General features: G+C 56.8%; 3 protein-coding genes across 7 annotated transcripts; 1 reads left to right on the top strand and 2 right to left on the bottom strand.

Moving 5' to 3' along the window:
- The first annotated feature begins 183 nt into the window (after nucleotides 1-183).
- Nucleotides 184-10010, top strand: CKAP2L (cytoskeleton associated protein 2 like). Of its 5 annotated transcripts, none has more exons than XM_042029560.1 (9): nucleotides 215-293; nucleotides 2556-2622; nucleotides 3858-3924; nucleotides 5112-6217; nucleotides 6643-6835; nucleotides 8531-8686; nucleotides 9044-9107; nucleotides 9394-9541; nucleotides 9633-10010. In XM_042029560.1, exons 1-9 carry the CDS (start codon nucleotides 257-259, stop codon nucleotides 9874-9876), a joined length of 2082 nt encoding a protein of 693 aa, XP_041885494.1. In that variant the 5' UTR covers nucleotides 215-256; the 3' UTR covers nucleotides 9877-10010. The 5 variants fall into 5 exon arrangements, with proteins under 5 accessions (XP_041885497.1, XP_041885496.1, XP_041885494.1 ...); XM_042029559.1 differs by having other exon boundaries at nucleotides 228-299; XM_042029563.1 differs by lacking the exon at nucleotides 2556-2622 and having other exon boundaries at nucleotides 184-293.
- A 953-nt stretch (nucleotides 10011-10963) lies between these two features.
- On the bottom strand, nucleotides 10964-15358 carry LOC121665421 (cytosolic purine 5'-nucleotidase-like). The gene is made up of 18 exons (XM_042029566.1): nucleotides 15252-15358; nucleotides 14697-14770; nucleotides 14500-14617; nucleotides 14325-14420; nucleotides 14149-14240; nucleotides 14001-14058; nucleotides 13797-13890; nucleotides 13633-13686; nucleotides 13447-13530; nucleotides 13268-13309; nucleotides 13075-13182; nucleotides 12847-12913; nucleotides 12591-12761; nucleotides 12363-12414; nucleotides 12211-12271; nucleotides 11926-12102; nucleotides 11671-11772; nucleotides 10964-11570 (listed from the first exon to the last, which is right to left on the bottom strand). Exons 1-18 carry the CDS (start codon nucleotides 15338-15340, stop codon nucleotides 11523-11525), a joined length of 1587 nt encoding a protein of 528 aa, XP_041885500.1. The 5' UTR covers nucleotides 15341-15358; the 3' UTR covers nucleotides 10964-11522.
- Nucleotides 15359-16322: 964 nt separating this feature from the next.
- On the bottom strand, nucleotides 16323-24775 carry SLC20A1 (solute carrier family 20 member 1). Its single transcript, XM_042029565.1, has 11 exons — nucleotides 24660-24775; nucleotides 24053-24519; nucleotides 23828-23968; nucleotides 23643-23728; nucleotides 22321-22417; nucleotides 20611-20730; nucleotides 18863-19111; nucleotides 18221-18770; nucleotides 17783-17968; nucleotides 17447-17531; nucleotides 16323-16989 (listed from the first exon to the last, which is right to left on the bottom strand). Exons 2-11 carry the CDS (start codon nucleotides 24366-24368, stop codon nucleotides 16828-16830), a joined length of 1992 nt encoding a protein of 663 aa, XP_041885499.1. The 5' UTR covers nucleotides 24369-24519; nucleotides 24660-24775; the 3' UTR covers nucleotides 16323-16827.
- Nucleotides 24776-24839: the final 64 nt, after the last annotated feature.

Here is a 24839-nt window from a genome sequence, read left to right as displayed (position 1 = left end):
CGGCTCGGCTCGGCTCGGCTCGGCTCGGCTCGGCTCGGCTCGGCTCGGCTCGGCTCGGCTCGGCTCGGCTCGGCTCGGCTCGGCAGGGACCCGGCCCCCCCCTGCGGTTGTCCCCGCCCCCGACCCCTCCGACCAATGACAGAGCCGCAGCCGCCGCTTGGCTCTCTCCATTGGTCGGTTTGAAGAAGGCGGCGGCCAATGAATGCGGCGCGGCGGTTGCCGGAGCTGTGGGCGGTTGTTCTGCGGCGGCGCCGTGATGGAGCGGGCGGGAGCGCCGGAGCTGGCTCTGAGGGGTACCGGTACTGAGGGGTGCGGGCGGTCTGGGGGCCCTGTGGGCGCGGGGGAGAATGCAGCTATGAGGGCCTGCGATGCGGGGGTGCTGCGACCTGCGGACCCTCTGGGGCGGGTACCCTGCGGGGAGGCCGCGAGTTCTGTGGGAGTGCTGGACTGGAGGCGCGCAAAGACGGGGCTGTGGGGAGGGTGTCAGGGGTGGCCTGGGGGCTGCCGGGAGGGAGGCTGAGTGGGGGCCGCGGGATCGGTGTGGTTAGGGGTGTGGGAATCCGCAGGAGGTGCCCACAAAACGGGCCCAGGGACGCGGTTTGGGAGAAGGCAGTGTGGAAGGATTGGGGGCGTGTTGGGGGGGGGGGGGCCGTGCCGCTCTTGGGGCTCAGTGGAAGCCTTGGAGAGCAGAGGGGGCTTGACATGTCCCTAAAGCCCAGGGCGAAATGTGGGTGATCGGGTGAGACTGGGAGAGTGTTAGGGACGGGGGCCCTCGGGATGGGGTGATGCTGGACTCTGGCTGTGAGGTGCTGTCGCTGGTTGGGTTTGTAACCGGGCGGAAACACCACTTTAGTGTAGTGGTTTGGTCCAAAATACTCATTACTGTTTATCTTCTGTGAGATAAGAATTAGGAGAAACGCAAAGCAGGCACCAAACTTGAAAGAGTATAAAGAAATTTATTAACAGACCTAAAAGAAGGGAAAAAAAGTTATACCACCTTCAGAACTCTCCTCCTCCCCCCACCTTTCTCCCTTCTCCCACTGACAATGTGAAAAGACAACCCTTGAGATGTTCAGTCTGTTACCACTTCCATAAAAACCTTGTTCAGTCCATTAGAAAGAGAAGTCTCTTCTTGCTCATGCTATGAAAACATTATCACAACGAGAGAGCCGCCTACTTCCAAATATTGTTCAGTCCATTTAGGAAGAGGAGTCTCTCTGCCTGCATGTGAGTCCCTTCCCCCGACTTGCAGCTTTTCCCGCAACTGCTTTCGAGGGTCCACTCTTGAAGGTTTTTTGGGGTACAATTTTAAGGTTGAGCCGTTCAGAAACAAAAAACAGAGGCCCTTCTCCTTCCCTGGGAGCAAAGGGTCTTCCTCATCTTCATCGTTAGGACTATCTCTGGGAGCATCTCTAGGGACTGAGGTTTTCTCCTTTCCCGTTTGGAGCCAAAGTCCTCATCTGGTCCATCTCTCCCTGTCCAAACTTCTCATGAAATTACAGCTGCGTCAGCATCTGCCTATCTCGGCGCAGGTGCTTTTGCTCATGCGTTGAACACTCCACCCCCCAGATCTTCATGAAATTACTCTGATATATCATAGCTTCACAACAGACCTTCAGCTTTAAGCATCTCCTCTTTCTCTTCCCTCAGGTTTTCAGCTCTTCACAGCAGTAAAAGGGTTAATCTCACCTCGGCCTTGCAGCTTTGCAGCTGGAATGTTGAATCTTTCTTATCGCAGTGGAGAGGGGGGAGAGCCGAGCCGCTCCGGCTGCCCACGGCAAGGCAGTGGGGGGGGTTCCATGGCTGGAACAGGTCCATCGGCTCCAGGATGGCCGTGGCCCGACCCGGCCTGGCCCAAGCAGGGCCTGGCTGGGCCCTCTGGCCCCCACACGGGGCCTGCAGCCACTTGTCCCAGCGCCGGAAACGAGAGAGAGCTTGGGGGGGAGTTTGTCTATTCTTAAATGTGGATCACAGAGGCGGTCACAACTTTAAGTGGCTCAGAGAATTGTCCATATTCAAACTGGCCAGCTGATAGGTTCTGCCAGGTCCCAGAGGAAGCTGTAAACACCCCTTAGCAAGGACATCCCTTCCGGGACTATGCTTGCTAACCTATGACAGGTGCCCTGGTGCCGCAGCCAAACTGGGAGTGTCGGAAGTATCCTTTCTCCTCCTTTTGAGACGCTCCTTGCTTTTCCCTCTTACTTGTGTTAGAAGAGGCCTTGGCTGCTAGTGGGTGCAGGCCTGCGGGATATACAGCTGAAACGGAATCGTGGGCAGCATCTCCCCTTTCCTTCTGCAAACTGAGCCCTGCACAGCTGGGGTGTTGAGTGGCATCACTCTGTGAGGGTCGGGAAGCTCAAGTGCCAGTGAGCCTCTGGGCAGTATCATGTGCATGGGAATTTCTGGGAACAGCATTGCCAGGTTCCCCAGGCAGGGAGCTTGAGAGATGTGCAATGTAGTGTTTGAGACTAAGAGAAATCCATTGTCACAGATATTTGTTCTTTGAGAACTGAGACCGTGCTGTGTGCACTGCATTTCCTGTCATCTCTCTGCAGAGCAGCGGAGGAGCCGGCCGCAGAACTGCCAAGCAGCCAAGGAAAGGCTGAAATGCGCAAGCACAAAGTAAGTTAGGAGGATGTTGGGCTTGGATGAGATGATATGTAAAGGTCTGAGGTATAGCTGGCTCTCCCCACTGGCCAGTGTCTGCCTTCTCTGGCCTGCGTACAAAGAACCAGCTCCTGCCAGGGCCTCGCTGTCTGGGCTCTGCCCCCACAGCACCCTGGCACTGGTCTATGGTTACTGGCAGCAGGAGCAGAGGGATGGTTTGAGTGCTGCCATTTCCCAGTGGCTGATGGTGTCTCTTCTGCATATTTTATGAGTCTCTGTGAAACTTTCTCATCTCAGCTCCTGGCTCTGGCAGAACAAGCCTTGCTGCTAAAAACTCAGATCCAGAACCACGTCTCAAGGAAAGGGTGATTGGAGTCTCACCACTGGTTTTTAATGGCAGCTTCCAGTGGCCTTTGGAATATGTTCGTATCAGGAAGGGGCGTTTTCAGTGCATCTGGCAGGAAAATAGGAAGAGAAGAAGCAGGATCAAAGAGCAAACCAGTTCCTGTCACCAGGCTCTGGGAAATGCCACTAATGTAATAGAAATGAGAGAAGATTCACGACCTTTCTTTTTGGCATAGGGCAGCACTTGGGCAGAACAGAAGATGATCCCCTCACTCTCTAGGCTCTTTCTTATGGAAAAGTACTTGTGCAGGCATTCATCTTCCCAGAGGGCTGAGCTGCTACCCTGGAGCAGAGGGATGGGAGAACTCCCCAGCTGGCTGCTGTCAGAGGGCTCCAGTTCTGTGAGGAGGAGAGGACAGGACTGTGGGAGCTGACAGTGGCCTGCTGTCCCACCTTCCTGCTTAGCTGCCAGTGCCTGGACAGCTGCAAGGCTTGTGGATCAGCTGCACTGCAGTGAACCCCACGCAGGACTCTCTGAGGCACCACTATGACCTGCAGCGTGGCAGCAGCGTGACCCCATCTGTCTGTGACACACAGGGCAATCTGGGAGCCTCCAAACCCCCTACCTGGCAGACAGTTGCCTGCAGGAATCATTTTGGTTAGCTTTGTTGTCCATGGAAGTTTGGGGACAACCTTGGATGTTAATGGTTTGTGTTGCTTTTCTGTTGCCACACAAAAGAAAAAGAATTCATAGTATGGGCTAGTATTCCTTGACAGCTTTTTGATTTCTGAAAACTACTCCTAAGCTCCTGTGTCTGAGACAACCAGCAGTGGGTTAGATATTTAACTCTTTCTGCTTTTCTTATGGCTGATAAATAACCTGATAATTTGTTTGACTTTCACAGACACTTTTTAAAGAACTGGACTAATCACCTGAATCCACCCTTCGAGCCAGTTTCTAAACTCAAGCATGTAAGTAGGAAGCTTTTGGGTCTCTCATGCTTTAAGTGAGTCTGGGCAGAACAGGGTCCCCTGTCACGAATGGGTGTTTCATGGTTGCTTAAAGAATCACTGGCAAAGGTATCAGCAAAAGCAGGTGTAATATAAAAGTGAAAGCACGACAAAGTTCATTGTCAAGGTTCACTCTACTAACTGGATGGTTAAAGCACATAGAGAAAAAGCAAGCTAAAATCTAAAATCAATCAATCTAAAACCAAAACCCACTCCAAAATTACCTACGTGGAGGCTGGGGGAGTGAGGCAGGGGAAGGGAAGGGTAAGGCTAAAAAGGAATAAGGAAGGTCCATTGAGTCACAAGATTCAGAGCGGACAGTCTTGCTAATCTGAGCACTGGACTTGACCAACAGTTTAGGCCTGAAGGTTTTAACAGCACTTAACAGTATTTATTGAATAGGTTAAATTAAACAATTTAACAAAGGATTCGTATAGAATTTACTGTAGCACAACCAAGGAAAGCCACATTCATGGAACATTTGCTGTAGCATACTTACACACGTATAGACCTAAAGAGTTTGTACAAGGTAGATACCTGTGAAAAAACTTCCCCTCAAATTCAGTGAAGGACTCATGTTGATGCCTTTGTATCCTCTCAACAGGCAAAGGGTTGAGCCTCGGGGAGAGGGGGCATCAGCCCAGGCTCTGTTGACATCATTTGCTGTTCCTCCAAGTACAGCAAACGTGAGAGTTTGCTGGCTCTGAGATGTCCCACTCAGAGGGAGATGCTGGTCGCAGCCCACAGCAGTCCAGGAGAGCTCAAAGGGTCTCACTCAGGATTGCTACTTACAGGGTCACAAGAGAATGTACTCTAGTCATAATAATTTTTCATCCTGGCTGCAATTCAGATCTGTAACTTGCTTTGAAAACCACATCCCCAAGTCAGGGTTGTGAGTTCCTGACTCCAAATGGGGGCATACAACAGACGGCTAAGTAGCTGGCAGTGAGTCAACTAATTATTTTTCAAAGGAGTTTAGCTTAGTTAGGAGTTTCAGTTTGGAAGACTGGTCCTTTGCCCATGTCCTGGTGGGTGTTGTGTTACTGGTCTGTTGACAGCTGCTTTGTCATGACTGTCCCCTGGGCCAGCTGTCAGGGTCTGACCAAGCTGTGGTCTCCTTGGAGCTGAGGGCTGCTTTGTCTTTCCAGATTGAGAGGAACCAGGAGGATGTTCTTGGGAACGTGATGGAGGGTGCTCAAGGGCATGGCAAGCTTGGAGCGAAATCCACACAGCACTCTGGCCACACTGCTCAGCAGAAGCCTTCAAATACATCCCAGAGAGCAGCAGGGGTGTGTCCAGTGCAGCCGGGGAACAATGGGAAGCTTCCTGCTTCTGCACAGACCAGAGACAGACTCCCACCTTCAAGCTCAGGTCACCTAAATCCAGAAAGGAACCCGAAGTCTGCACAGGATACTGTCACTGCAGCAGCACCTCAGGTGGGAAGTGACCACCCCCCTCCTGGAGCACCTCACTCCCTGAATGAGGGGCTGCAGGACAGGCTAGTCTGCCACAAGGAAAACCTCGGCCCACGAGCCTCCACACCCCCGGTGCTGATCAGAGCTTTACAATCTGATGGAAACGGTCTCGGGAAGAAGAGAGTCTTGGCCCAAAGGCAAAGCTCAGCCGTAACGTCAAGGCCTGTTCTGGGTCCAAAAGACAGAATTAGTAACCGCCAGCCTAAGGAAGAGCCAGTTCTGGATAAATTCAGGAAAACCCTGCCAGAGTCAAAGAGTGTGTCTCAAAATACAAGTACCAGAACTCGGCCGTTGCAGCCCTCTCGGTTCCTTCCTGCTTCTGATAATTTGCTACATAAAAACCCAGGGAAAAACCAGGGAAAAACTACTACAGTGAGGCAACCTGTAGGAAAGCCACCTGGCACAGCTCCAGGGGGAAGTCTCAAGCACCACAGCCAACCTCCCCCAGTGAGAAGATTTCCCACCAAGCCTCCCACCTTGGGCAAGCCCGAGGGGACCACAAACCTGAAATCCAGCCTGAACCCAGGTGTCACTTTGCCAAGGCCCATGGTTAAAGAGGGGATGGACAGGAAGGACATGAAGGTGGTGCCTCCTGGACACACAGCAGCATCCCAAGGGACAGGCCACCCAAACCAGTCTCACAGCATACACAACTCCAAAACTCCTGTACTTGAGGATGATTTGAGAAGTAGGAGAGATGAGCTTCAACCAGAGCTACCGAAGGCAGGTGGTATGCAGGCTAGGTGCATTCCAAGGATCCCATCAGCTGCAGATCGTAAGTAAGTGGCAGCTCTGGCCACCTGGGTCCTTGCCTCCAGGAAACAGCAGAGTTTAAAAGGTTTAACTGGGTGAGCCTGCTGAAAATGGAGTCCAAAGTCTTTTATCAGCAAAAGCATTTTGGGAGGTTGATGCCCTGAAAAAGAAAGGGTTGGAGATAATGTTGGGTGTCACCCTGGGTTCCTCTCCCACCGATTCAGTAAGTGGAAGGAGAGTGTGTGGCCACTCTCCTGTTTTAGCCTCAAGGCTTACACTTGAGAGTGTTTTCCTTTCCCAGTCTAGAGCTCAGATGTGTTTCTGACATAGATATACTGATTGGTTTTGAGCCGCTGAAGTTGGCTAAAGGGAGATTCCAAGGAAAAAACAGCCAGCTCTTGCCAAGCTACTGTCTGCTGGGGTGGTAACTGATCTCTCGGTCCTTGGACAGGAAACAGCTGGAGGAGTGGTTGGCATCCAAAGGCAAGAAGTACAAGCGGCCACCGATGGCACTGCTTCAGAAGCAGGCAGTGAAGCCATCCTGCAGAAGCATCAAAGCAAAAGAGAAGCAAGAGAATCCAGAGCAGCGCTGCCAAGCGGAGATCAACAACGTATTAACTCAGTGCCTGAAGTTCGCTGAGGAGGTGAGAATGGGAAAGGAGCTGCTTGAACAAGCTTCTCCTCTCCTGGAGCATGCCAGGGGATGAGGGCCATGTCCCTCCTGTAGCTAAGAGGGGTTGGGAGCAAGTGTTCAGTTGCCAGAGGGGAAACACAGGAAAATAAAAGTCCTCCTGAAGTTATGGGTAGGCCAAAGGCATGCGGTGAGCTGTGCTGGCTGGGAGGATGGAGAGGTACCCTGTCCAAACGGACTGCTGTGGTTTAACCCCAGCCAGCAGCCAAGCCCCATGCAGCTGCTCACGCAGTCCTCCACCAGCAGGACTGGGGAGAGAATCATAAGGGTAAAAGCCAAAGAATTAATGGGTTGAGATAAAGACAGTTTAATTGGGAAAGCAAAAGCTGTGCACACAAGCAAAGCAAAACATTGACTCCCTGCTTCCCATGGTCAGGCAGGTGTTCTGCCACTTCCAGGAGAGCAGGGCCCCATCACATGCAGTGGTGACTTGGGAAGACAAACAGCATCAACTGTTTGTCAACTCCAAATGTCCCCCCCACTTTATACACTGAGTACAGGGTCCAGAATATATCTTTGGTCTGTTGGGGTCACCTCTCCTGGCTGTGTTTCCTTTCAACTTCCCACAGATCCCCAGCATCCTTGACAGTGTGGCAGTACAAAAAGTAGAAAATGCCTTGGTGCTGTGTAAATCTTGCTCAGCAATTATGAAAATACCTCTTGTCATCACTGTGTTTAGCACAAATTCCAAGCACACAGCCCTATACCAACCACTGGGAAGGAAATTAATTCTAGCCCAGACAAAGCCAGCATGGGCTTTCTGCGTGACACTGATGGTGTCCTGGAACCTGGCAGTGCAGTCTGCAGCAGCAGCCCAGGCTGATTGAGCCAACTCGAGGTAGATCCCTGGTGGGTGTCACAGCTTGAGGTATGGCCCTGGTGAGCTACAGTTGCTAGGACCACTGACTGCTAGCCCTGCTCCAGGGTTTACTGGCCCCAATTAATGCCAGCACTGGAGTCTATCCCTTGACTCCCCTCTGGAATACTAGACTCACTTACTCAAGGGGAAGATAGAGTCAGGACAGCTTTTAGCTGCCATGGTTATGTGTTGGAAATGAAAAAGAGTCCGACGACTCCGGCGGGGGGAGAAATTGCAGTCCCAAACCAATGTGGTTGATAAGAGCAAGCTCCGTTTATTAGCAATCCAGAGGCACTTCTATAGAATACCAGCTTGGTAACTCTTAAGTGCCTTAAAACTTATCAAAGCGCATTTCTGCTTCTACATAATTGGACTTACATTGGCAAGCTTCTACAGTTATGTTATGATTAAAAGAATTCAGAGTTCACCCTCCCTTCTCTCCCAGTTAGCACATCTTATCAGCACAGCTGCATTGCTTCCAACTCCCTTCTTTGTTTCTCAGGCTTGGTTCTCACACAAGAATTTTCTCATGGAGAGTCTTTCTCACACAGGCCTTTTGCTTGCAGGCTCTTGCTACAGTTCTTTTATTGATCCCATAATTCTATCAGTGATCCATGTCCCTGATCCTTTAATAATATTGCAACAGTTATGTAGGAGACTTGCAAACCCAGACTTTTGAGGCCCTCCTCCTGGAGAGTGTTGGAGTGTTGGGAGCTGTGGTTAGGCACAGACTACTTCCTGGTGCACATACTCGTCCATGCCATGGACACCTTTCCCTTCTCCTTGCAGGGTGTCCCTGCAGAGGAGCTCTTGGCAGTCCTGTCCCATGTGCCCCAGGCAGAGAAATTTGCCAAATTCTGGATCTGCCAAGCAAAGCTGCTGGCCCGGAATGGCCCCTTTGACGTGTTGCAGCTGTACAGAGAAGCAGTCAGCGCTGGGGCTGAGGTGAGTGGGGCATGCCAGCTCCCTGTGTTCCCTGCCTCCACACTGGAGGGCTTCCTTGAGATCCAAGGGCCAGGTTTTGGAATGAGTTTAGCAGCATTAGTCACTGGTGAAAAAGTCCCTTAGAGCTGCCTGTCCCATTCCATGCTGCAGGATGTGCCCATGCAGGGTGGGCACCTGGCCAGCTGTGCTGGGTGCTGATGGATCCCAGTGGGCAAAGGGGAATCCTGCAGCCTCTTCCTGCTGTCCTCAGCACAGGGTGTTGCGATGCAGCAAAAACCTTTCCTCCTATTCAGCTGTAACTCTGGTCTCCATTCCCATGCCAGATCTGCCCTGACCCATGTTCTGCTTTTCCTGCAGCCAGTTGAGGAGCTCAGGGAAACTGCTCTCAGTATTTTGAAGGATGCAGCCCAAAACTTGGAAGGTAACCTGAACATTGTGGGGCCGGCTGGAGCATGGGTAGGTGGGGTGTCCCTGGTGTTCCCAGCCGGGAAGCAACGCGGTTTACAGTCCGTTCCAGCACCTTGTGTCCCTCTTGACGAGTGTTGTGAAAGTCTGGAATCCTGATCTCAAAAATGGGACAATGTTACTCTGCCTGGGCTAGGGAGGGTCCTGGACTGGCAAGTCTCTACAGCCATGCGCCCTGGCCCCTGTCCAGAGTGCCAGCTGCTGCTCTCTGCAACTGCATTGCCCTTTTCCTCTCCTGCCAGGAGAAAAGGCCGAGGAACCCGTTCCTTGGGGGCCTACGACACCTTGTCCAGGTGAGAGGCAGCCCACAGCATCGACTCCAGGCCTGGTGGGGAGGCCCCTGACCTCACTTCCCCCCTCAATCAAGTTACAGGTTACATCTGCATCTAGGTAAGGCTGAATCTCCTGCTCCTGGCAGCACACACCCTCCATGTCAGTGCTCCTCCACAGGGTTTAACCAAGGCTCTTGTCCTCTCCATAGAGGAAGGGAGTTCCCAGAAGGCCCAGAATTGAAATTTTTGACACCCGTGCGGCGCTCGCTACGGATTGAGCGAGTTGTGAGTCTCTACCCAGAGATGCTGAAGGACCATGACCCTGTGGTGTCATCCCTCAGGGAAATCCTGGATGCTGAGGAGGAGACTTGCTTCTTCTTCCGGAAAAACCTGGCTTTGCCAGAAGTGACAGAGCTGGAGGATTTGAGTTCATATCCCCCCAAGAGCTCCTGAGGGGTTCCCAGCAGGGGCAGGCCACCTGCCCACTGTGCTGCTCCACTGACTGCTCTTGCTGCCCCTCAGATGTAGAGGCGAGGGGGATGGCATTGTATCAAATATCTAAATGCTGGTTTAAAACTTGCAGTAGAGATGTGTGTCAGCTAGTGAGTGGTGTGGAGACACCAGCTGCGTCTCCTGGGATTGTCTCCCCAGGACTGCCCTCAGCTCCTCTGCCACAACACACACTGTGGTTTTCCTGCTGTAGAATGGTGTCAGTTGGACTGCAATATTCCAGGTACCTCCCAGTGTTCGGAAGCACTGTCCTGAGGAATGTTCTCTGGAGCTGCCTTGTGCCCTGCCTGGACAGCATCTGTATGTCCCCTACTGAGAGGCATGTGCAGAGACCTGGTGTCCAGAGGCACAGGTGCTTGTGCCTGAGGGGCTGGGGGACCTGCAGTGCTCCAGCAGCTTCTGTGCAGGTCCCAAGACTGACAGCAGCACCAAGGGTTGCAGAGGACCTTGGGGTGCAGCAGGCCAGGCCCCCAACACCTGGACATGGGGTGGGGGTCTGGGGACAGATGAGCCCTGTAAGGGCACTTGGGCCCCCTCCGCTGCTGTCCCTGCACTTGGAGCGGGCAGCAGCACAAGGTACCAGGCAAGAGGTTGGTGAGGGGATTGGCAGGTGCTCTCTGCTGTGAACAGCGACCATATGGCAGCTGCAGAAGGGGAGCCCTACTGTCCTCCACCCAGCCGCAGCAAGCAGCGGTCCTGGCCCCATCACGGTCTTTTGGCTCCTCTCTCGCTCACAATGCACCCAACCCCAGCCTTGCCTCAGCATCTCTATTGAGTCATGGATGCTGGAAGAAGTCTGGGAGCAGCGTGCTGGAGTTCTGGCACGGGGCTGGCTCCACTCTGTGGAGTGCTGCTGGCCTGGCCCTCCTCTGCAGAGGTGGGGATAGCTCGGGGCTACCACCTTCTGCCCAGGGGCTTGCACTTGTCCCAGCTGCTGGACAAGGATTTGGGGACTGCCCTTTGCCCCCACCTCTCAGGTGCAGGGACAAAGCAGTTTTCCTTTAAAACAGTCAATGTTATGTCTCTTTGGTGCCAGGAGGTTTGAGTATCTTTATAAATAGAAAAGGGTAGAAAAAAGAAGAGGGGAACAGCTGGTGAAGAGGGTTCCCCTGGAGCAGCTGTCACCTCCAGAGCCCCACCCCCTCCACCCAGCACTGCAGTGCTCATGGCCAGGCCCAGAGACTGAAGGGGCAGGAGCTGCTGGGACCCCGACTGCTGCGGTGGGGCTTCCAGTGATACTGGAGCAGTGGCACTGCCCATTCACCCTGGTGTGGGGTGGCCCCAGGCTGGCACTGAGCTGGTGGGAGAAATATGAGTTAAAGGGGCACCAGGCAGATATGAGTTAAAGGGGCAGGAGCTGGCAGGCTTGGGGGGGGCCCTCTCCTGGCTCTGGGCACAGTCAGGAGAAGGTCCCAACTGCCCAGGGACAGCTGTGACAGGGGCCATGGGTCAGGGCCAGCAGCCATCCTGTGGCCACCAGAGGTGGTAGATGACCGTGGATAGCTTCCATCTGGCAGTGCAAGTGGTCCAGGGCCCCCGAATGCCCTCCCGTGAGGCTGGCACCTGCCATGGCAGCAGCTGGGGTGTGCTCAGGCTTCTCCATCATCTTCCTCCTCCCCACTCGAGTCCTGGGGGACCTGAGACAGAACAGATGGGGCTCAGTGGGCACAGGACCCTGAGGGCATCAGGGTGGCAGGATGCCCATGTCCTTCTGCCCCTCTGTTCCCTGCCACCCACCTGCTGGCCAGGGTCACCGTGCTGGGCCAGCCAGGGAGGAAGGGCAGGGACCGCATCCCCTGAGTCCAGGCGAGAGTGCTCCACTGTTGACTCATGGGCCATCTGCGGGGGGGTGGACAAGGCTCCCAGAGAGAGGCTGGCACCAGCCAGCCAAGGGGTTGGGTGCCCACCCAACACCTCTATCAGCCCCATGCCCCCCTCAGGGAGGGAAACTGAGGCACAGCAGGTGAGCAGCAGGGGCTGGGGGCTGCGTACCAGGACAGGGGGTGCCCGGAAGAGGTAGCTGAAGGGGTAATAGAGGAAGTTGATGAAGGAGGCAGCATAGAGATCTGCATAGCGCATCAGCTGGTTGGCAAAGAGCGTCTGACGTGAGCCACAGCGGAAGAGGCTGCCCATCTTCCCGTAGCACATGTCCATCTCATGTGTGACTTTCTGTGGGCACAGCAGGACGGTCAGGGCCCCCAACGCCCCCTGGGGGCCCCCCCACGGAGGAAGCTGTGGCAGGGTGGGGAGCTGAGCTGTGTGTCAGCTGCGTGGCACCTGGATTCGACGCTTGATGGAGCTGATGTCCGGGCGCTCGCTGCTGCCACTGTCCAAGTGCCTGGAATGGAACAGACCCAGCTGAGGGCTCACCTGGAGGGTTCCCCACAGGTGTTCCCACCCCTGCCTCTATCCCATCCCAACCAACTCACTGGTACAGCTCAGCCAGGAAGAGATCCAGGCTCCTCAGCTCCTCAAACAGCTCTGCAAGTGCAATGGGGCCAGCTCAGTGCAGGAGCGTCACCCACTGCCCAGTATGACTGACAAAGAGGGTCAGGGCACAGCCTACTGACGCAGTTTTGCCATCGAGGGGTGTAGGAGGCTCCAGGCCACCTCCCCTTGCACGGCAAAGTCTGTGTCCCCAGCCTGACACTGCTCACCGCTCTTCTCTGTCCAGACCTGCAGCTCGCGGGCCAGCTCAGGCACCACCAGAAAGGTGCGCCAGCCCTGCCGCTTCTTGGATTTGAGAATGTCCCCAAAGATGTGGTCGCCCATGTAGAGGATGTCTTTGCCCTTCACACCCAGGAGGTCACATACCACATCTGAGGAGCCTGCAACAGCCGGGGGTCAAGGTGGGGGGCGAGTGGGCCCCCGTGCCACCCACAGAGCCCAGACAGAGCCCAGCTGGGCGCTTACCACCGGAGTAGACAGCGCAGTGCTGGAGGGGGCCGGTATATGTCCCAATGCGCAGCTTCCCCGTGTCCTGCAAGACAAGAGGACTCCAGGATGGCGACACTGGGATCTGTGCCTGCTTGGTGCCCAATCAGCCATGAAATCTACCCTGCTGTACTCACAGGAGCCCCCTCAGTGCCTAAACAGTGCCCACCACCCCAACTAGCCCCGTAGCAGGGGAGAGGTCCCCACCGTGTCGACTTGGCGCAGGACGGTGCCCTCAGCAAAGAAGAGGGGCTTGCGGGTGTCCACCACAATCAGGTCGAAATAGGACCTCCAGGGGCGTTGTGGGACGTCAGCCTGTGGGTGCCGGGGAGGGGGTCAACAGGAGAATGCTGATGGCACTCTGCGTCCTCCACCCAGCCCACAGTGAGGACAGACTCACCTCGTCCCCCTGGCTGAAGTCAAACAGGTAGGACATGATGGCCTGCAAGGACATCGGGCATCATCACTGCTGCCCCCAGGGCAGGCAGACCCTGCCTGTGCTTCAACACATCCCCTCTGCCTCCCCCATCCAGGGCAAGCTGGACCTGGTGGTGGGGGACACAGACACCCCCAACTCACGTCAGTGTAGGTGTAGTCACTGTTGGTGGCCAGGAAGACCTTCCCCACCTCCTTCATGCGGCTCAGCAGCAGTGGCACACGGGGCTGGTGTGGGGCAAGTCAGTGGGAGCGAGCCCGGGGGGGCCACGAGGAACTGACTGAGGGGAGCAGAGGAGGGAGGAGTCTATGGGGGTCTGCACAACTCACATCCTTCACCACATATTTCTCCAGGTTCTCTAGCGTCTTCTCCTTGAGGCAGCCCTGCAGAAGGGACGGGGTGGGGCTGACCAAAATCTCGCAGGGTGTGCGTGTGGGAAAACCCCAGCACTCTCAGCTCCCACCACCAGCAGCCCCCTGCCCATTGCACCCACAGAGAGGTGGACATGGTCCATGGCCTCGCGCACATCCTGGAACATGCTGCAGAAGGACATGAAGAGGTTCCCATGCTTGTAGCCGGTGTCACAGCTGCAACAGTCAGGAATAGAAGAGGTGAAGGGGCTGCCCTGCCAAGGGAAACTCCCTGCAGGATTTACCCCCTGTCCGATCCAAGCCCCCACCCATCACCTCCCTCTTACTTGACATATCTGGAGCAGTTGGTGAAGAAGTCCACCAGACAGGCATAGAGGTGGGCCTCTGTGGGGGAGGGGGCTATGAGAGGGGGTGCGGGACAGGACAGCGCCCCAAGGTGGTGGGAGGGCCAGGACGATAGGGGTTCTCACTCACCTGTGAGGTTGAAGAGGGTGTTGAGGATGTGGAAGCGCTTCATGTCATCCCGCTGGATGAACTTGTTGGGATAATAGTGCAGGATTTCGGCTCTGGGGAGGGAGCATGGAGCTGCACTCCACCCTGAGGGACCCCCAACCCCCCCTGCCCCAGGGGTGGGGGATTCCCAGACTCACCCTTTGAGGAAGCGGAAGCCATGAGCACAGACCAGCAGGTTCCCGTGGGAATCCACCTTCAGCAGGTTCCCGTACAGGGCATCGAACACCAGCCCCCTGCACTACACAGCTGTCAGTGCGTGGGGGGCTCACTTCCCTCCCCCTCCCGGCTCTGGGACCCCCTCCACAAACTCACCGGGTGGGGAAGGTGGGGTCATATTTGTAGGCAAGGATCTCAGGAGGGTACCCAATGGCAACGAGGTGCTCCAGCAACAGGTTGAAGGCCAACTCCTCGTAGTCAGGGGACTTGTACACTGTATGGGGGGAAGGGGCGATGTGGGCAGGGGCTCCCACTACCACCCCACCCTGCCTTAGGGCTCCTCCAAAACGCACCGGCCAAGGTGTAGTCCATGTCAAAGCCAAAGCACTTGATCTTCTCCAGTGCCAAGCTCCGGTTGACAAAGATCCTGGGGGTGATTACAGCGGGAGTTACAGGGTGAGGAGAGGTTTAGGGCTGGGGTGGCACAGAGGAAGAGACAGGGTCGTGTTTCCCTATCCCAGTCCCTGGTCAGTGCTCTGGGAGGGTCGTGTGCTCATCCCAGCCCAGGGCCCCCACAGCAAGTTACTGGAGCAGAAAAATGGGCTGTAGAGCTGGAAATGGAGCTGGGGTGGGGGGGATGGGGGGGGAGGCAGAGGGGGTGCCCCCCCCGGGGGGGGGGGATAGTGAGCCCCTGTTTGGACCTGCCCCCACCCCGGCATGTCTACATGACGCCCAGGGCCTCTGCCCCCTCCCGGTCCGCCAAGGGTCCTCTCCCGTACCTGAACCGCCGGGCCCTTCCTTCGGGTTCTGCTCCCCTCCCCATGTGCTCTCCCCACCTGTCCTTCCCCGAGCCCTCGCCCCGCATCCCCAGTCCTGCTGCCCCCATTGCCCGCCAGTCCCCAGCCCACCGGTGCTGGCAGTCCCTCCGCAGGGCCCGCGGGTCGCCCTGCCCCGGACCCCGGGCCGCCGCCGGGCCCCGCTGCCCCTCGCTGCCCATCGCCACCGCCTCCGGCCACCGCCTCCGGCCGCCGCCGCTTTAACGGGGGCCTGCGGAACCGCCCCGCCCTGGCCATCGGCCGGGCCCGGCCCCCCTCGGGCAGCACAGCCGGGACGGACCCGGGGCACCCCGAAGGCAGTGACCCCCAAATGGGGCAGTCATCCCCCCGTGCTCCGCCCATGGGGTACTGACACCTCCCCAAGCGTGGCCCCCGCACACGGGGAGTGCTCCCCGTGGGCCCCTGAGCGGGGCTCCCCGCCCGTGCCGCCCCCGCCCCCCTCCCCCAGGCCCGGAGCCCCGGGCCGCTGTTTGCCCAGCGGCGCTGCTGGCAGCGGGAAGCGCCCGGCGGCGAATCATTAACCGGGGTCAGGGACCGGCCTCGCCACCGCCCCGAGGCCGGGAGCGGGGCCGGGGCGGATAGCGCGGGGCGATCGGGACAGGATGGAGCACCCGCGGCCCGTGGGACACAGCGCCCGCCGGCCCCCGGGGTGCGGAGTTTGCGCCCCACGCAGCACCCAAAGCACCTCTCGAACGCTGCGTGTGGCTCCCGCCCCCAGCACTCGCGGCCGCCCCCACCGTGCCTCTTGCGACACCCCGGGGCCGCTGGCATGGGGCCCCGGGCCCGGCCTTGACCCAGGCAGGAAGGAGCAGCCCAGGGCACAGGGAGGGGGGCAGCGGAGCAGCTGTTGTCCCAGGGCTGGGGAGGGACGGACCCACGGCCAGCCACACACACACACATCCACCCCTCAACACCGGGAGTAGGGCTGGTGAGATGAGCAGGAGCCGCCCCCAGGTGTGGGGCCCTGATAACCCCTGCGCAGGGCTGTTTACAGCCCCTCCCACGACACAGGGGGCACGTGGGGGTCTTATCTTTGTCCCCAGCTCCCTCCTGGGGCACAGGGCCAAGGCAGGGAGGGCTATGGGGCAGCACCTGGGGCCCCCACTGTATCCCAAACCCCCAGAACCACAGGCAGCACTGGCATACGAAGGAAATCTTTATTAAGTCCGAGGTAGCAGCAGTGACAGAGGGCCAGAGGGCAGCCCCCAGGGCCCCCGAGCAGGATGGTGTCCACAGCACTGTGGCAATGGAGGCAAAGCTGAACACTGCACAGCCTGCAAGGGGGGTACCCTACAACTCCCCAGCCCTTTGTTCCAGGACAGGCAAGGACAATCCTCTGTCCTTCCCCCAAGAGAGCACTGCCAGGGGAGCATTAGAAGTGAGAAAGTCGCCCCCAGTAACTGCTTATCTACAGCTACAGCAGATCGGGGGGGGGTGGGGGGGGCACCTGGGGGCAGATACAGCCATGGCAGTACACCCCCCCCAAAGTTAGCGCCAAGACAGTTATATTTAAAAAAAAAAAAAAAGATACTTCAGTGACAGCACTATGTGCAGATGGGTGCAGCCCCCACCCCACAGCAGGCAGCCTCAGTGGCTCCTCGAGGGAGGACAGCAGTGGGAAGCAGGAGCAGTGGGAGCCCTGGTGCCCTCACACCTTCAGGACAGCGAACTTGAAGACAGCCATGATGGCAGCACTAATGAGGCCAGAGATGGGCACGGTGACGAACCACGCCATGAAGATGTTTCGGAAGAGGCGCCAGTCTACTGCCTTCCTGGAGCGCAGCCAGCCCACCGAGACCACTGAGCCCACCTGCCCAAGGAGTCAGGGCACACAGCTCAGCACCAGAGCAGGCATTTGCACCCCCCAAACATGCACTCCTTCACCCCCCACCCGGAGCCCTGGGTCCTGCTCCAGTCTGTGGGGACCTCTCAGAGCAGGGCAGAGTGCAAGGCAAGGAGCTGCCACCCAGAGGGGTGACAGGACCAGGACCCTGCGGCACTTGGGTTCCCATGGCCTCTTGGCAGAGCCTAGGGGACCATGAAAGGGGTTTTGTTCTCCCATCATCTCCCAAGTGGCCCAGGGACCCACCCTGAGCCTGGGCAGCCACTGCCACCTCACATTGAGATGCAAGAGGCAGAGCTGGGAGCTGACAGTGGCCAGCAGCCCAGAGAGGGTCCTCCCACACAGCTCAGCCCTATGAACACTAAGATTCAGGAATGCTGAGCTCACACTGAGCCAAAGCCATCCCCCTGCCACCCCCTCCTACCTTGCAGTGGGTTGTGCTGATTGGAAGGCCAACATTGGAGGCAATGACCACCGTCAGTGCTGATGCCAGCTCAATGCTGAAGCCGCTGCAGACAAAAAGCGGATCTGAACAGGGGCACTGGATACTCCAAAACATCCCATGGGCTCAGCTCAAGGCAGCACAGCTTGGCTCTCCAGAGCCCCAGCTGAACCCCCCAGGATGCAGTGAGGTGTTGGAGCTACACACACCCCAGCTTGACCACTGAAACTCCCAAGAGAGAAGGAAGATGGGCTCCTGGAGCAGAATGCAGCTCTCAGGCTGCCTGGAGCCTCCCCTCTGCTCCATGGCAGCCCTTACCTGGATGGTGTGATGGGAGTCAGGTCTTTCCCCATCGTCTGGATGACTCTCCTTCCCCAGACCCACAAGCCGATGCAAATCCCTGCACCCCCATAGAGAAGCAGCCAGATGGGAGTTGCCACCTTGGTAGCCACATCGCCCGTCTGATAGACCAGGAAGAGTGCGACCAGGGGCCCAATGGCATTGCTGGAAGAGAAAGGGGATCTGGTCTAGAGGACCAGAGGCTCTTGGCAAGACAGACTATCCCTGGAAGTGTTCAAGGCCTGGTTGGATGGGGCATGGACCAACCAGGTCAAGAGGAACATGTCCATGGCAGGGGGTTGGAACAAGACAATATTAAAGGTCCTTTCCAACCCAAACTATTTTGTGATTCCATGATTCTCTGTGAGCACTAGCCCCAGCTAGCAGCCTCCCTGGCTCCCACTGACTCCCACTGACCTGACATCATTGCCACCATGAGCGAAGGAGCCAAAGCAGGCCGTGAGGATCTGCAGGAACTGGAAGAGTAGGGACACCTCAGGCTTGTCCTGCTCATGCCACTCTTCCAGGGAGCTGCTGCTGCCCTTGTGGGCACTGGCACCCAGCTCTGCCTGGGCTGTGTTCAGGTCCACATCTGCAGCCGGGTGGGCATCTGCCACTGCGTTGCAGTAGCTTGTGTAGCTGTCCATGCGGACCCTCTTCTTAGTGTCCGCCACAGACCAGCTCAGCTTCTCCCCCTCCTCGGTATCCCTGGCACGCAGCGAGTCCAGGGGCATGCCACAGATGGCCATGGTGTAGGAGGTATAGCTGTTATTGCGCCGCAGGGGCTTGTCCCCCGAGTCCCCCATGCAGTCCCCCATCTTGGCTAGGTGCAGCTTGTGCAGCAGCTCCTTGTAGAGGCCGGAGTCCTTGTGCACAGTGTGGTACTGGTATTGCCCGCCTGAGCCCAGTTGGTGGCCCACAGCCTGGCTCAGGTGGACCAGGTTGCCATTGGGCAGCCGCACAGCTCCTGCCAATGGGGACAGCGGGTGAAGGGGTTAGCACCAAGGGGTGCCTGGGGCTGGGCAAGTCTTACCAACTGTATCACCCCCTGCTACTTACCGCTGTCAATACTTGTTTCCTTCAGGTCGAGGCTGGGAAGCCTCTCCTGCTCTGGGGCCTCCTCCAGCTCCCCCAGGTTGAAGGAGACCATCCTCTCTTCCACTGCTGCCCGGGGCGGCATGGCCGACTCTGCATCGGCAGCAGGGCTCTTGGCATCACCCAGGGGCATCTTGGCCTCCTCTTGCTCCTCCTTTGAGCCAACATTCTTCTCCATCAAGGGGCTTTCAGAAGGACTCGATTTTATCTCTCCTGTGAAGGGCGGGGGCAGCTGCCATCAAACCCCTTTCCACCACTGTACCCAATGCCAGCAACAAGCTCACACACCCCTTGCCACTCAGATTTATGGCAGCCAAATAAAATTTCCAGCTCACTCCCATCCTGAACTTTGGAAACTGCTGGGCAGTCACACCTTGTCCCAGTCACAACAGCCAAACCATCTAAGCCAGCTCATCCCCTATTTTTAGACACCCCCACCCACACGGGGTGTGGTGAACACCATTATGGGGCTTTTATGTCAGTAATGTCTAGTGCAGAGGTTCCTCTTTGGGCCATGTTTGTCCCATCCCTGCGGGCAGTGGGATGCTCTGGACTCACTTCTGGAGTGGCTATGACCCCTTCAGCTGACAAAAAGGCACCCAGAAGAGCCCAGCTCCTCTTCCAGCCCAGCAGCTCCAGCCTGGGCTCCTCTCCAGCTTCCACTGGTGAATGGCAAACCCAAAGAGGAGCTGGCCTCCACCTCCCAAAGGCAGCCTGGTTTCCTGTCCACCCTGAGGAGCCAAGCCAGCAGCACCCAGCCCGGGAAGCTGAGGCTGTTCCTCCACCTCTACCAGGAAAAGCATGTTTTCTCCAGGTGAAAACATGAGGTCAGCTCCTTCACACAACAACCAAAACCACCTTCTTGTCATAAACATGACCACTTCCCTGTCACTTTGTTTGCCTCAAGGGCTGGGTTGTGGCATCAACCCTTGACCCTGGCATCCAGTCCCAGCAGAACTGTCTCTCCCTGCATGCCCACCTCCTCCCAGGGATGCTGTGGGCAGGCCGGGAGCACGTCTGGCAGGCAGAAGAGCCCACCTCACCTCACAGGCAGGAGTTAAGTTGAACAGCTGGAGGATTGTCAAGAGCAGCCATAAAGCTGTTAGTCACACCCCAATTACACCAGCACAACGAGGACATCCCCTCATCACCAACTCCCAGCTTGCACACATCATTGATATTCAGGACCACATGCAGTTCCAGGCATGGCTCTGGAGGCAGACCTCAGGGCTGCTCCTTTGGATGCCTTTCAATACAGTGTTTTGGGTTTTTTTGCTACAGGGAAAAGATTTTGTCAGCTTTAAACTTGTGATCTGCACCAGCCAGGCCAAGGATTGCTCAGCAGGTATGAGAAGATTAAAGGTTACAACAGGCACATTGTCTCTTGCCCTTCTCTCTCCTCTCTTAGAGTGAGACAAGCTGTCTGATACTGCCCACAGCTCCTGGAGAGATCACCCCGCAGATCAGTCAGCCCCCAGACACTGCTCAGCAGCACTACAGCTGCTCCTGGGGGGTTTTGGGTGCCTTGGTTGGGAGCAGGCAGAGCCCAGTGTGGTGAGTGCCCCAGTGACTCAGAGCAGGTTAATCCCGGAGCGAAGATAAGGATTCTGCTAATAACAGCCCCAGAGCTAATGGGATCTCCCACTGGGAAGAGAAGTCTGTTAGCCAGAGTTTGCCCTTCCCCGAGGATTGCAGAGGGACGCGGTACTTACGGTCAATTTTCTTCTTCATTCTCGGACATACAAAGAACCAGACGACGAGAGCACAGACAACAGCACTCCCCGCCGATATTAGGAGGATACCCCACAGAGGAAGTTTGTCAAAGCCCAGCACTAGGAAATAAAACAATGGATCTTTGAAAACCTCTGGGCAAAACCCTCCTCAATATATGACTTTGGTTTTCCCAGGCACAGGGATTCCCATCACCTGCAACAGCCCTGAGCTAATCCACCTGCCAGGGAGAAACACTGCTGGGAAGGCATCACTGACCACGCCGAGACCCCAGGTATACTCTCTGAGCAGCCCCATGGGTCATATTCCCATCAGCAGCTGACCCTTCACAGCCCCTTCCCCCAGCCAAACCCTGTCGGGAGTGGCGCATGCCCCTGGCTCCACACAGCTCCTGTCTCCTCATTTGCTGCAATGTCAAAGGAAAAAACACCTCCCAGCTTGGCTGCTGCAGCGCCACTGCTGCTTCCCTGCTCTGGAGAGGACAGGGAAGCTTGGGCTGCTGCCACAGGAGCTCACCAGCCCCTCCGGCTGCTGGGGAGGGCAGCTCTTCTGCTCCAGGAGTCAATGGGAATTTAGGCTTCATGGCATCTGAGGTGATACATGACCCACTTAGGAGCATTCTCACAGGCAGCCTGACTTTGAGCAGAAGACTGGCATCATGCAACCCCAGGTAGGGCATCAGGTGCTTGTGGCTATCCAAACCCTGCATTTGCTGCTGCAGGCAGATGCTGCATTTACTGCTCCTAAAGCAGACCGGACACCTCACCCAGGCACAGGTCTGCCTGCAAACCCTGTGCTCAAGCAACCTAGAGCTCACTCAGCAATTCAGGGCTCAGGATAAACACAGATCCATTTTGGGCATGCCAAGTGATCAAGTGATTTTGGAGCAGCCCCAGTGCCCCCAGCAGCACCACTGCAGGCCTGTCCTCCTCTCTCCCATGTTGGAGAGCCCAGGGAAGGGGAAGCTGACATCCCTCCAAAAATTTTTCCAGCCACTGTTTACAGAGCAAACCCTGCCAGAGCCAGCACTGCCTGCCCGCATCCCACCTCCAGAGGCTCTTCCACAACAGGAAACCCACGCTCACACCAAAAAACAGCTCAGGCCGAGTCATCCCAGCAAACAACGGATGTGACTGAGCCTCTGGCTCCACGGGCAAATCCCTCCTGTCCCTGCTGAGCCCTCTCCTAGTCCTGCTCGTGACCTGTCCCCTGCCACACAGCACCTTAGTTTGGCTTTTCCAACTGAAACTCAGACTCTGCAGCAGACAGGCCAGCTCTTCTCAAAGGGAGTAATTAGCTTGTTTTTAGGGACAGGAGGAATCAGGAGGCGCAGCCCCCAACCTTGCTCCTAGTGCCACTACTGGCGGCCTGAAGAGTCTCTTCAGCAGCCAGCAGATACCTGAGTTTTAGCACAGGTAAGAGAAGGGAAGGGGAAGTCATGTTATTGGCCAGTCCTGGCAAGTCTAAGGAGAAAGGTCTGGAGGAGTTTAGTTTGAGCAGGTCTCTTTGGTTGGGCAACTACCTAGCCCAGACAGTGCAGGCCAGCCTGCCGCCTTCCGTAACTGGCACAGGCCAGCCGCCTTCTAGGAGATCTCAGCCCTGTAAAGCAAAAAAGGGGTAAATCGTGCATTTAATGGAGGCTTTAGAAAGAATTTCAAAATTCACGTTCAAGCATTCTTCGGTGCACTTACAGGGCGCCCCAGTGTACATGATGGAGAAGAGGTTGATTCCCACAGTGCAAGCATAGAAGACGGGCAAAGCTCGCAGGCCGTTGGGAACAGGATCTGCCTGGAAAACACAAATCAGTGCTGTAGAGAGGTAGACTGGGGGGCTGTGCAGCAGCCAAGGAACAGCTCAGCAACAGATCCTTTCCAGAAGGGGTTTGTGCCCTCAGTCACCTACAGATGGCAGCTCCCAACAGCCTTTAGGGAACAACCCACAGTCAAATGCCCCCCGGGCTGGGAGGGCAGGAGGTAGCACAATACCCTGGGTCCCACAAGGCTCCTCAGAGAGCCAAGGCAGGCCCAGGGTTCCAGCACTCCCAAGCCTGGAACAACTCATTTCTACCTAGCTTCTGAACCCTTTCCTCGGCTCCCCAAACTGCCACATCCACGTACATTTTTCTTTCAACTCCCCAGGAACTTTCAAAGCTTTTACCTCTTTCCAGCTGACTTGGACAAAACAAAAAGTCCATTACTCACAAAGGAGCTTATTTGAGCACATACCTGACAGCAAGGCCCTCACCCCAGCAGCGGGAGCATTTAATCCCCACTGCTGCCCAGCAATTGGGGTTTGGCACCAGGACAAGCACACCAAGCCTTCCTGAATGCCAAGCAGCACGGAGCAACTGGACTGTTCAGCACCAGAATGGAGCTGACAGGGCCAGCCCCACTTTGGGAGGCTGGTTACACAAGGTTACTGTGGCAGTGGTGATGCTGAGCTGTTTTAAAGGGCTGGCCAGTGATAAGATCTTAATGTCTCTTGAATCATTAGAGGTAAAACCTAAAGGAATTTAACCTCAGATAAGCAGGAGTTTCTCTGCATAGCTGGGGTTCCAGGTGGAAAGAATGTGGTTTCCCCAGCCCCAGGAACAATTCTGTCCCTCCCAGCTAAGGAAAGCCATGGCTGTGGATCACCACTTTCACCTGCAGCCTATCCCAAGGAAAAAAATCCTTACACCAGGCTTTTGGAAATGCCCAGCTGACAGCTCAGGTCTTATCAATTCTGGGCTACTTCACTACTGGGAAACAGGGCTGTTCCTGCTGAAGCCAGGCAAGACAACTCCCATGTTTCAGAGGGGAGATGATGCCCCAAAACCCTCCAGGTCCACTCTGTGGAGTGGCCACAGGCCTCATTTTCTCACCTCTTCAGCTCCCAAAGGGCTCCCCTGGTGCCAACACACACATTCCAGGATGTGCCATGAGAAGCCGTGGTGACCATCAGCCGACTAACGAGTCCATTGAGAACAGCCAAGAGCCCCAAAGTGACAGAAAGCAGGGCAGACAGCCCTTACCTTACAGAGGATGAATCTCTGGACGAGGAAGAACAGGATAGCAGACATGATGCCCGAAAGAAGGGGTGAGATGAACCAGGACAACACTAGAAAGTGGGAGGCACAATCAGCATCCTGCTGCTGGAAAAGGAAGCCCAGGGACACATGAGGGCCATGGCTGGGGTGGTCCCACCAGCTGGACTTACCAATCTTCAGCAACTCAGACCACTTGACACCTTCTTGCCCTTGAGCAACCAGTGAGAAGCCAATGGTTGCTCCAACGATGCAGTGGGTACCAGAAATGGGGAGCTTCAAGAATGAAGCCATCAGCTGCCACACAGCTGATCCTGGAGAAGAAGCAGCCTAAGAAAGCCATCACCAGGGCACCATGGGACACACTGCCCCTACATTGTGACCTCCCTGCTCCTTACCAGACATGGCGCAGATCGAACCGGCCATCAGCAGCTCCTGTGTGGAGTTGTACATCTCTACATCAATCAGCCCCTTCCGGATAGTCTCGCTGACCTTGGCTCCCAGCAGGACAGAGCCCACGGTCTCAAAGATGCTGGCCAGGATGCAGGCCTGCCGCAGGGTCACCACCCCGGAGCCCACAGCCGTGCCAAAGGAGTTAGCCACATCGTTTGCACCAACAGAGAAGGCCAGGACGAAAGCAATGATGAAGCCCAGGACCAGCATCCATAGGAAGTCAGCCATGGGGGCGGTGGGCACCGCGGGGGTCGGCTCCATGGCGGGGGCGGGGCGATGGGTTAATAAATTAGGTATAAAATTAAATAGAGGGATCGCTATAGGGCTCGGGGGGGCTGCGACGTCCTACAGGCCCGTCGGTCGCAGGGGCTGGGGACTGGGTGCCGCGCCATGGCCTGCGCCGCTCTTCATCCTGCGGGAAAGACAAGAGCTCAGCGGGGCGAGCACCGGACACCGGCCCTTCCCGCCGCCGGTAACGGCCGCTCCCGCGCCACCGCCCCCTCCCGCCGCCATGTGTACGTGCGTCCGCCCCTGCCCGTCATCTCAGCTCACCGGCTGGGCCGGGCCGCGCCGCGCTAACCGGGAAGCCCCAACCGCGGTCCCGCTTCGCTGCCGTTCCGGCCCCGCTCCGCCGCTCCGCTGGCGGCCGCTCCCGCCGGCGCCGCCCGCCCCCGCCGCCCGCACTGACGCGGCCACGGGCGCCCGGCGCGCTTTAACGCCGCCCTCCGCCCC

This window comes from Corvus kubaryi, unplaced genomic scaffold, assembly GCF_017639235.1.
Source record: "Corvus kubaryi isolate FWS band 111438036 unplaced genomic scaffold, C.kubaryi_AGA036_p1.0 37326, whole genome shotgun sequence".
Lineage (NCBI taxonomy): Eukaryota > Metazoa > Chordata > Aves > Passeriformes > Corvidae > Corvus > Corvus kubaryi.
Note: the sequence above shows the minus strand (reverse complement) of the source record. Positions and strands in the feature narration are given on the sequence as shown.

Coding starts and splice junctions, on each gene's coding strand:
- SLC20A1 (XM_042029565.1), bottom strand. CDS start 24,368: ATGGAGCCGACCCCCGCGGTGCCCACCGCCCCCATGGCTGACTTCCTA. Junction 23,729..23,827: donor GTCTGAGTTGCTGAAGATTG/GTAAGTCCAGCT, acceptor CCCACTTTCTAG/TGTTGTCCTGGTTCATCTCA. Junction 18,771..18,862: donor GGAAACAAGTATTGACAGCG/GTAAGTAGCAGG, acceptor CCCCATTGGCAG/GAGCTGTGCGGCTGCCCAAT.
- CKAP2L (XM_042029559.1), top strand. CDS start 257: ATGGAGCGGGCGGGAGCGCCGGAGCTGGCTCTGAGGGGTACCG. Junction 6,218..6,642: donor CCATCAGCTGCAGATCGTAA/GTAAGTGGCAGC, acceptor GTCCTTGGACAG/GAAACAGCTGGAGGAGTGGT. Junction 6,836..8,530: donor GCCTGAAGTTCGCTGAGGAG/GTGAGAATGGGA, acceptor TTCTCCTTGCAG/GGTGTCCCTGCAGAGGAGCT.
- LOC121665421 (XM_042029566.1), bottom strand. CDS start 15,340: ATGGGCAGCGAGGGGCAGCGGGGCCCGGCGGCGGCCCGGGGTCCGGGG. Junction 14,421..14,499: donor GACCCCACCTTCCCCACCCG/GTGAGTTTGTGG, acceptor TGTGTAGTGCAG/GGGGCTGGTGTTCGATGCCC. Junction 13,310..13,446: donor GTGACTACACCTACACTGAC/GTGAGTTGGGGG, acceptor ATGTCCTTGCAG/GCCATCATGTCCTACCTGTT.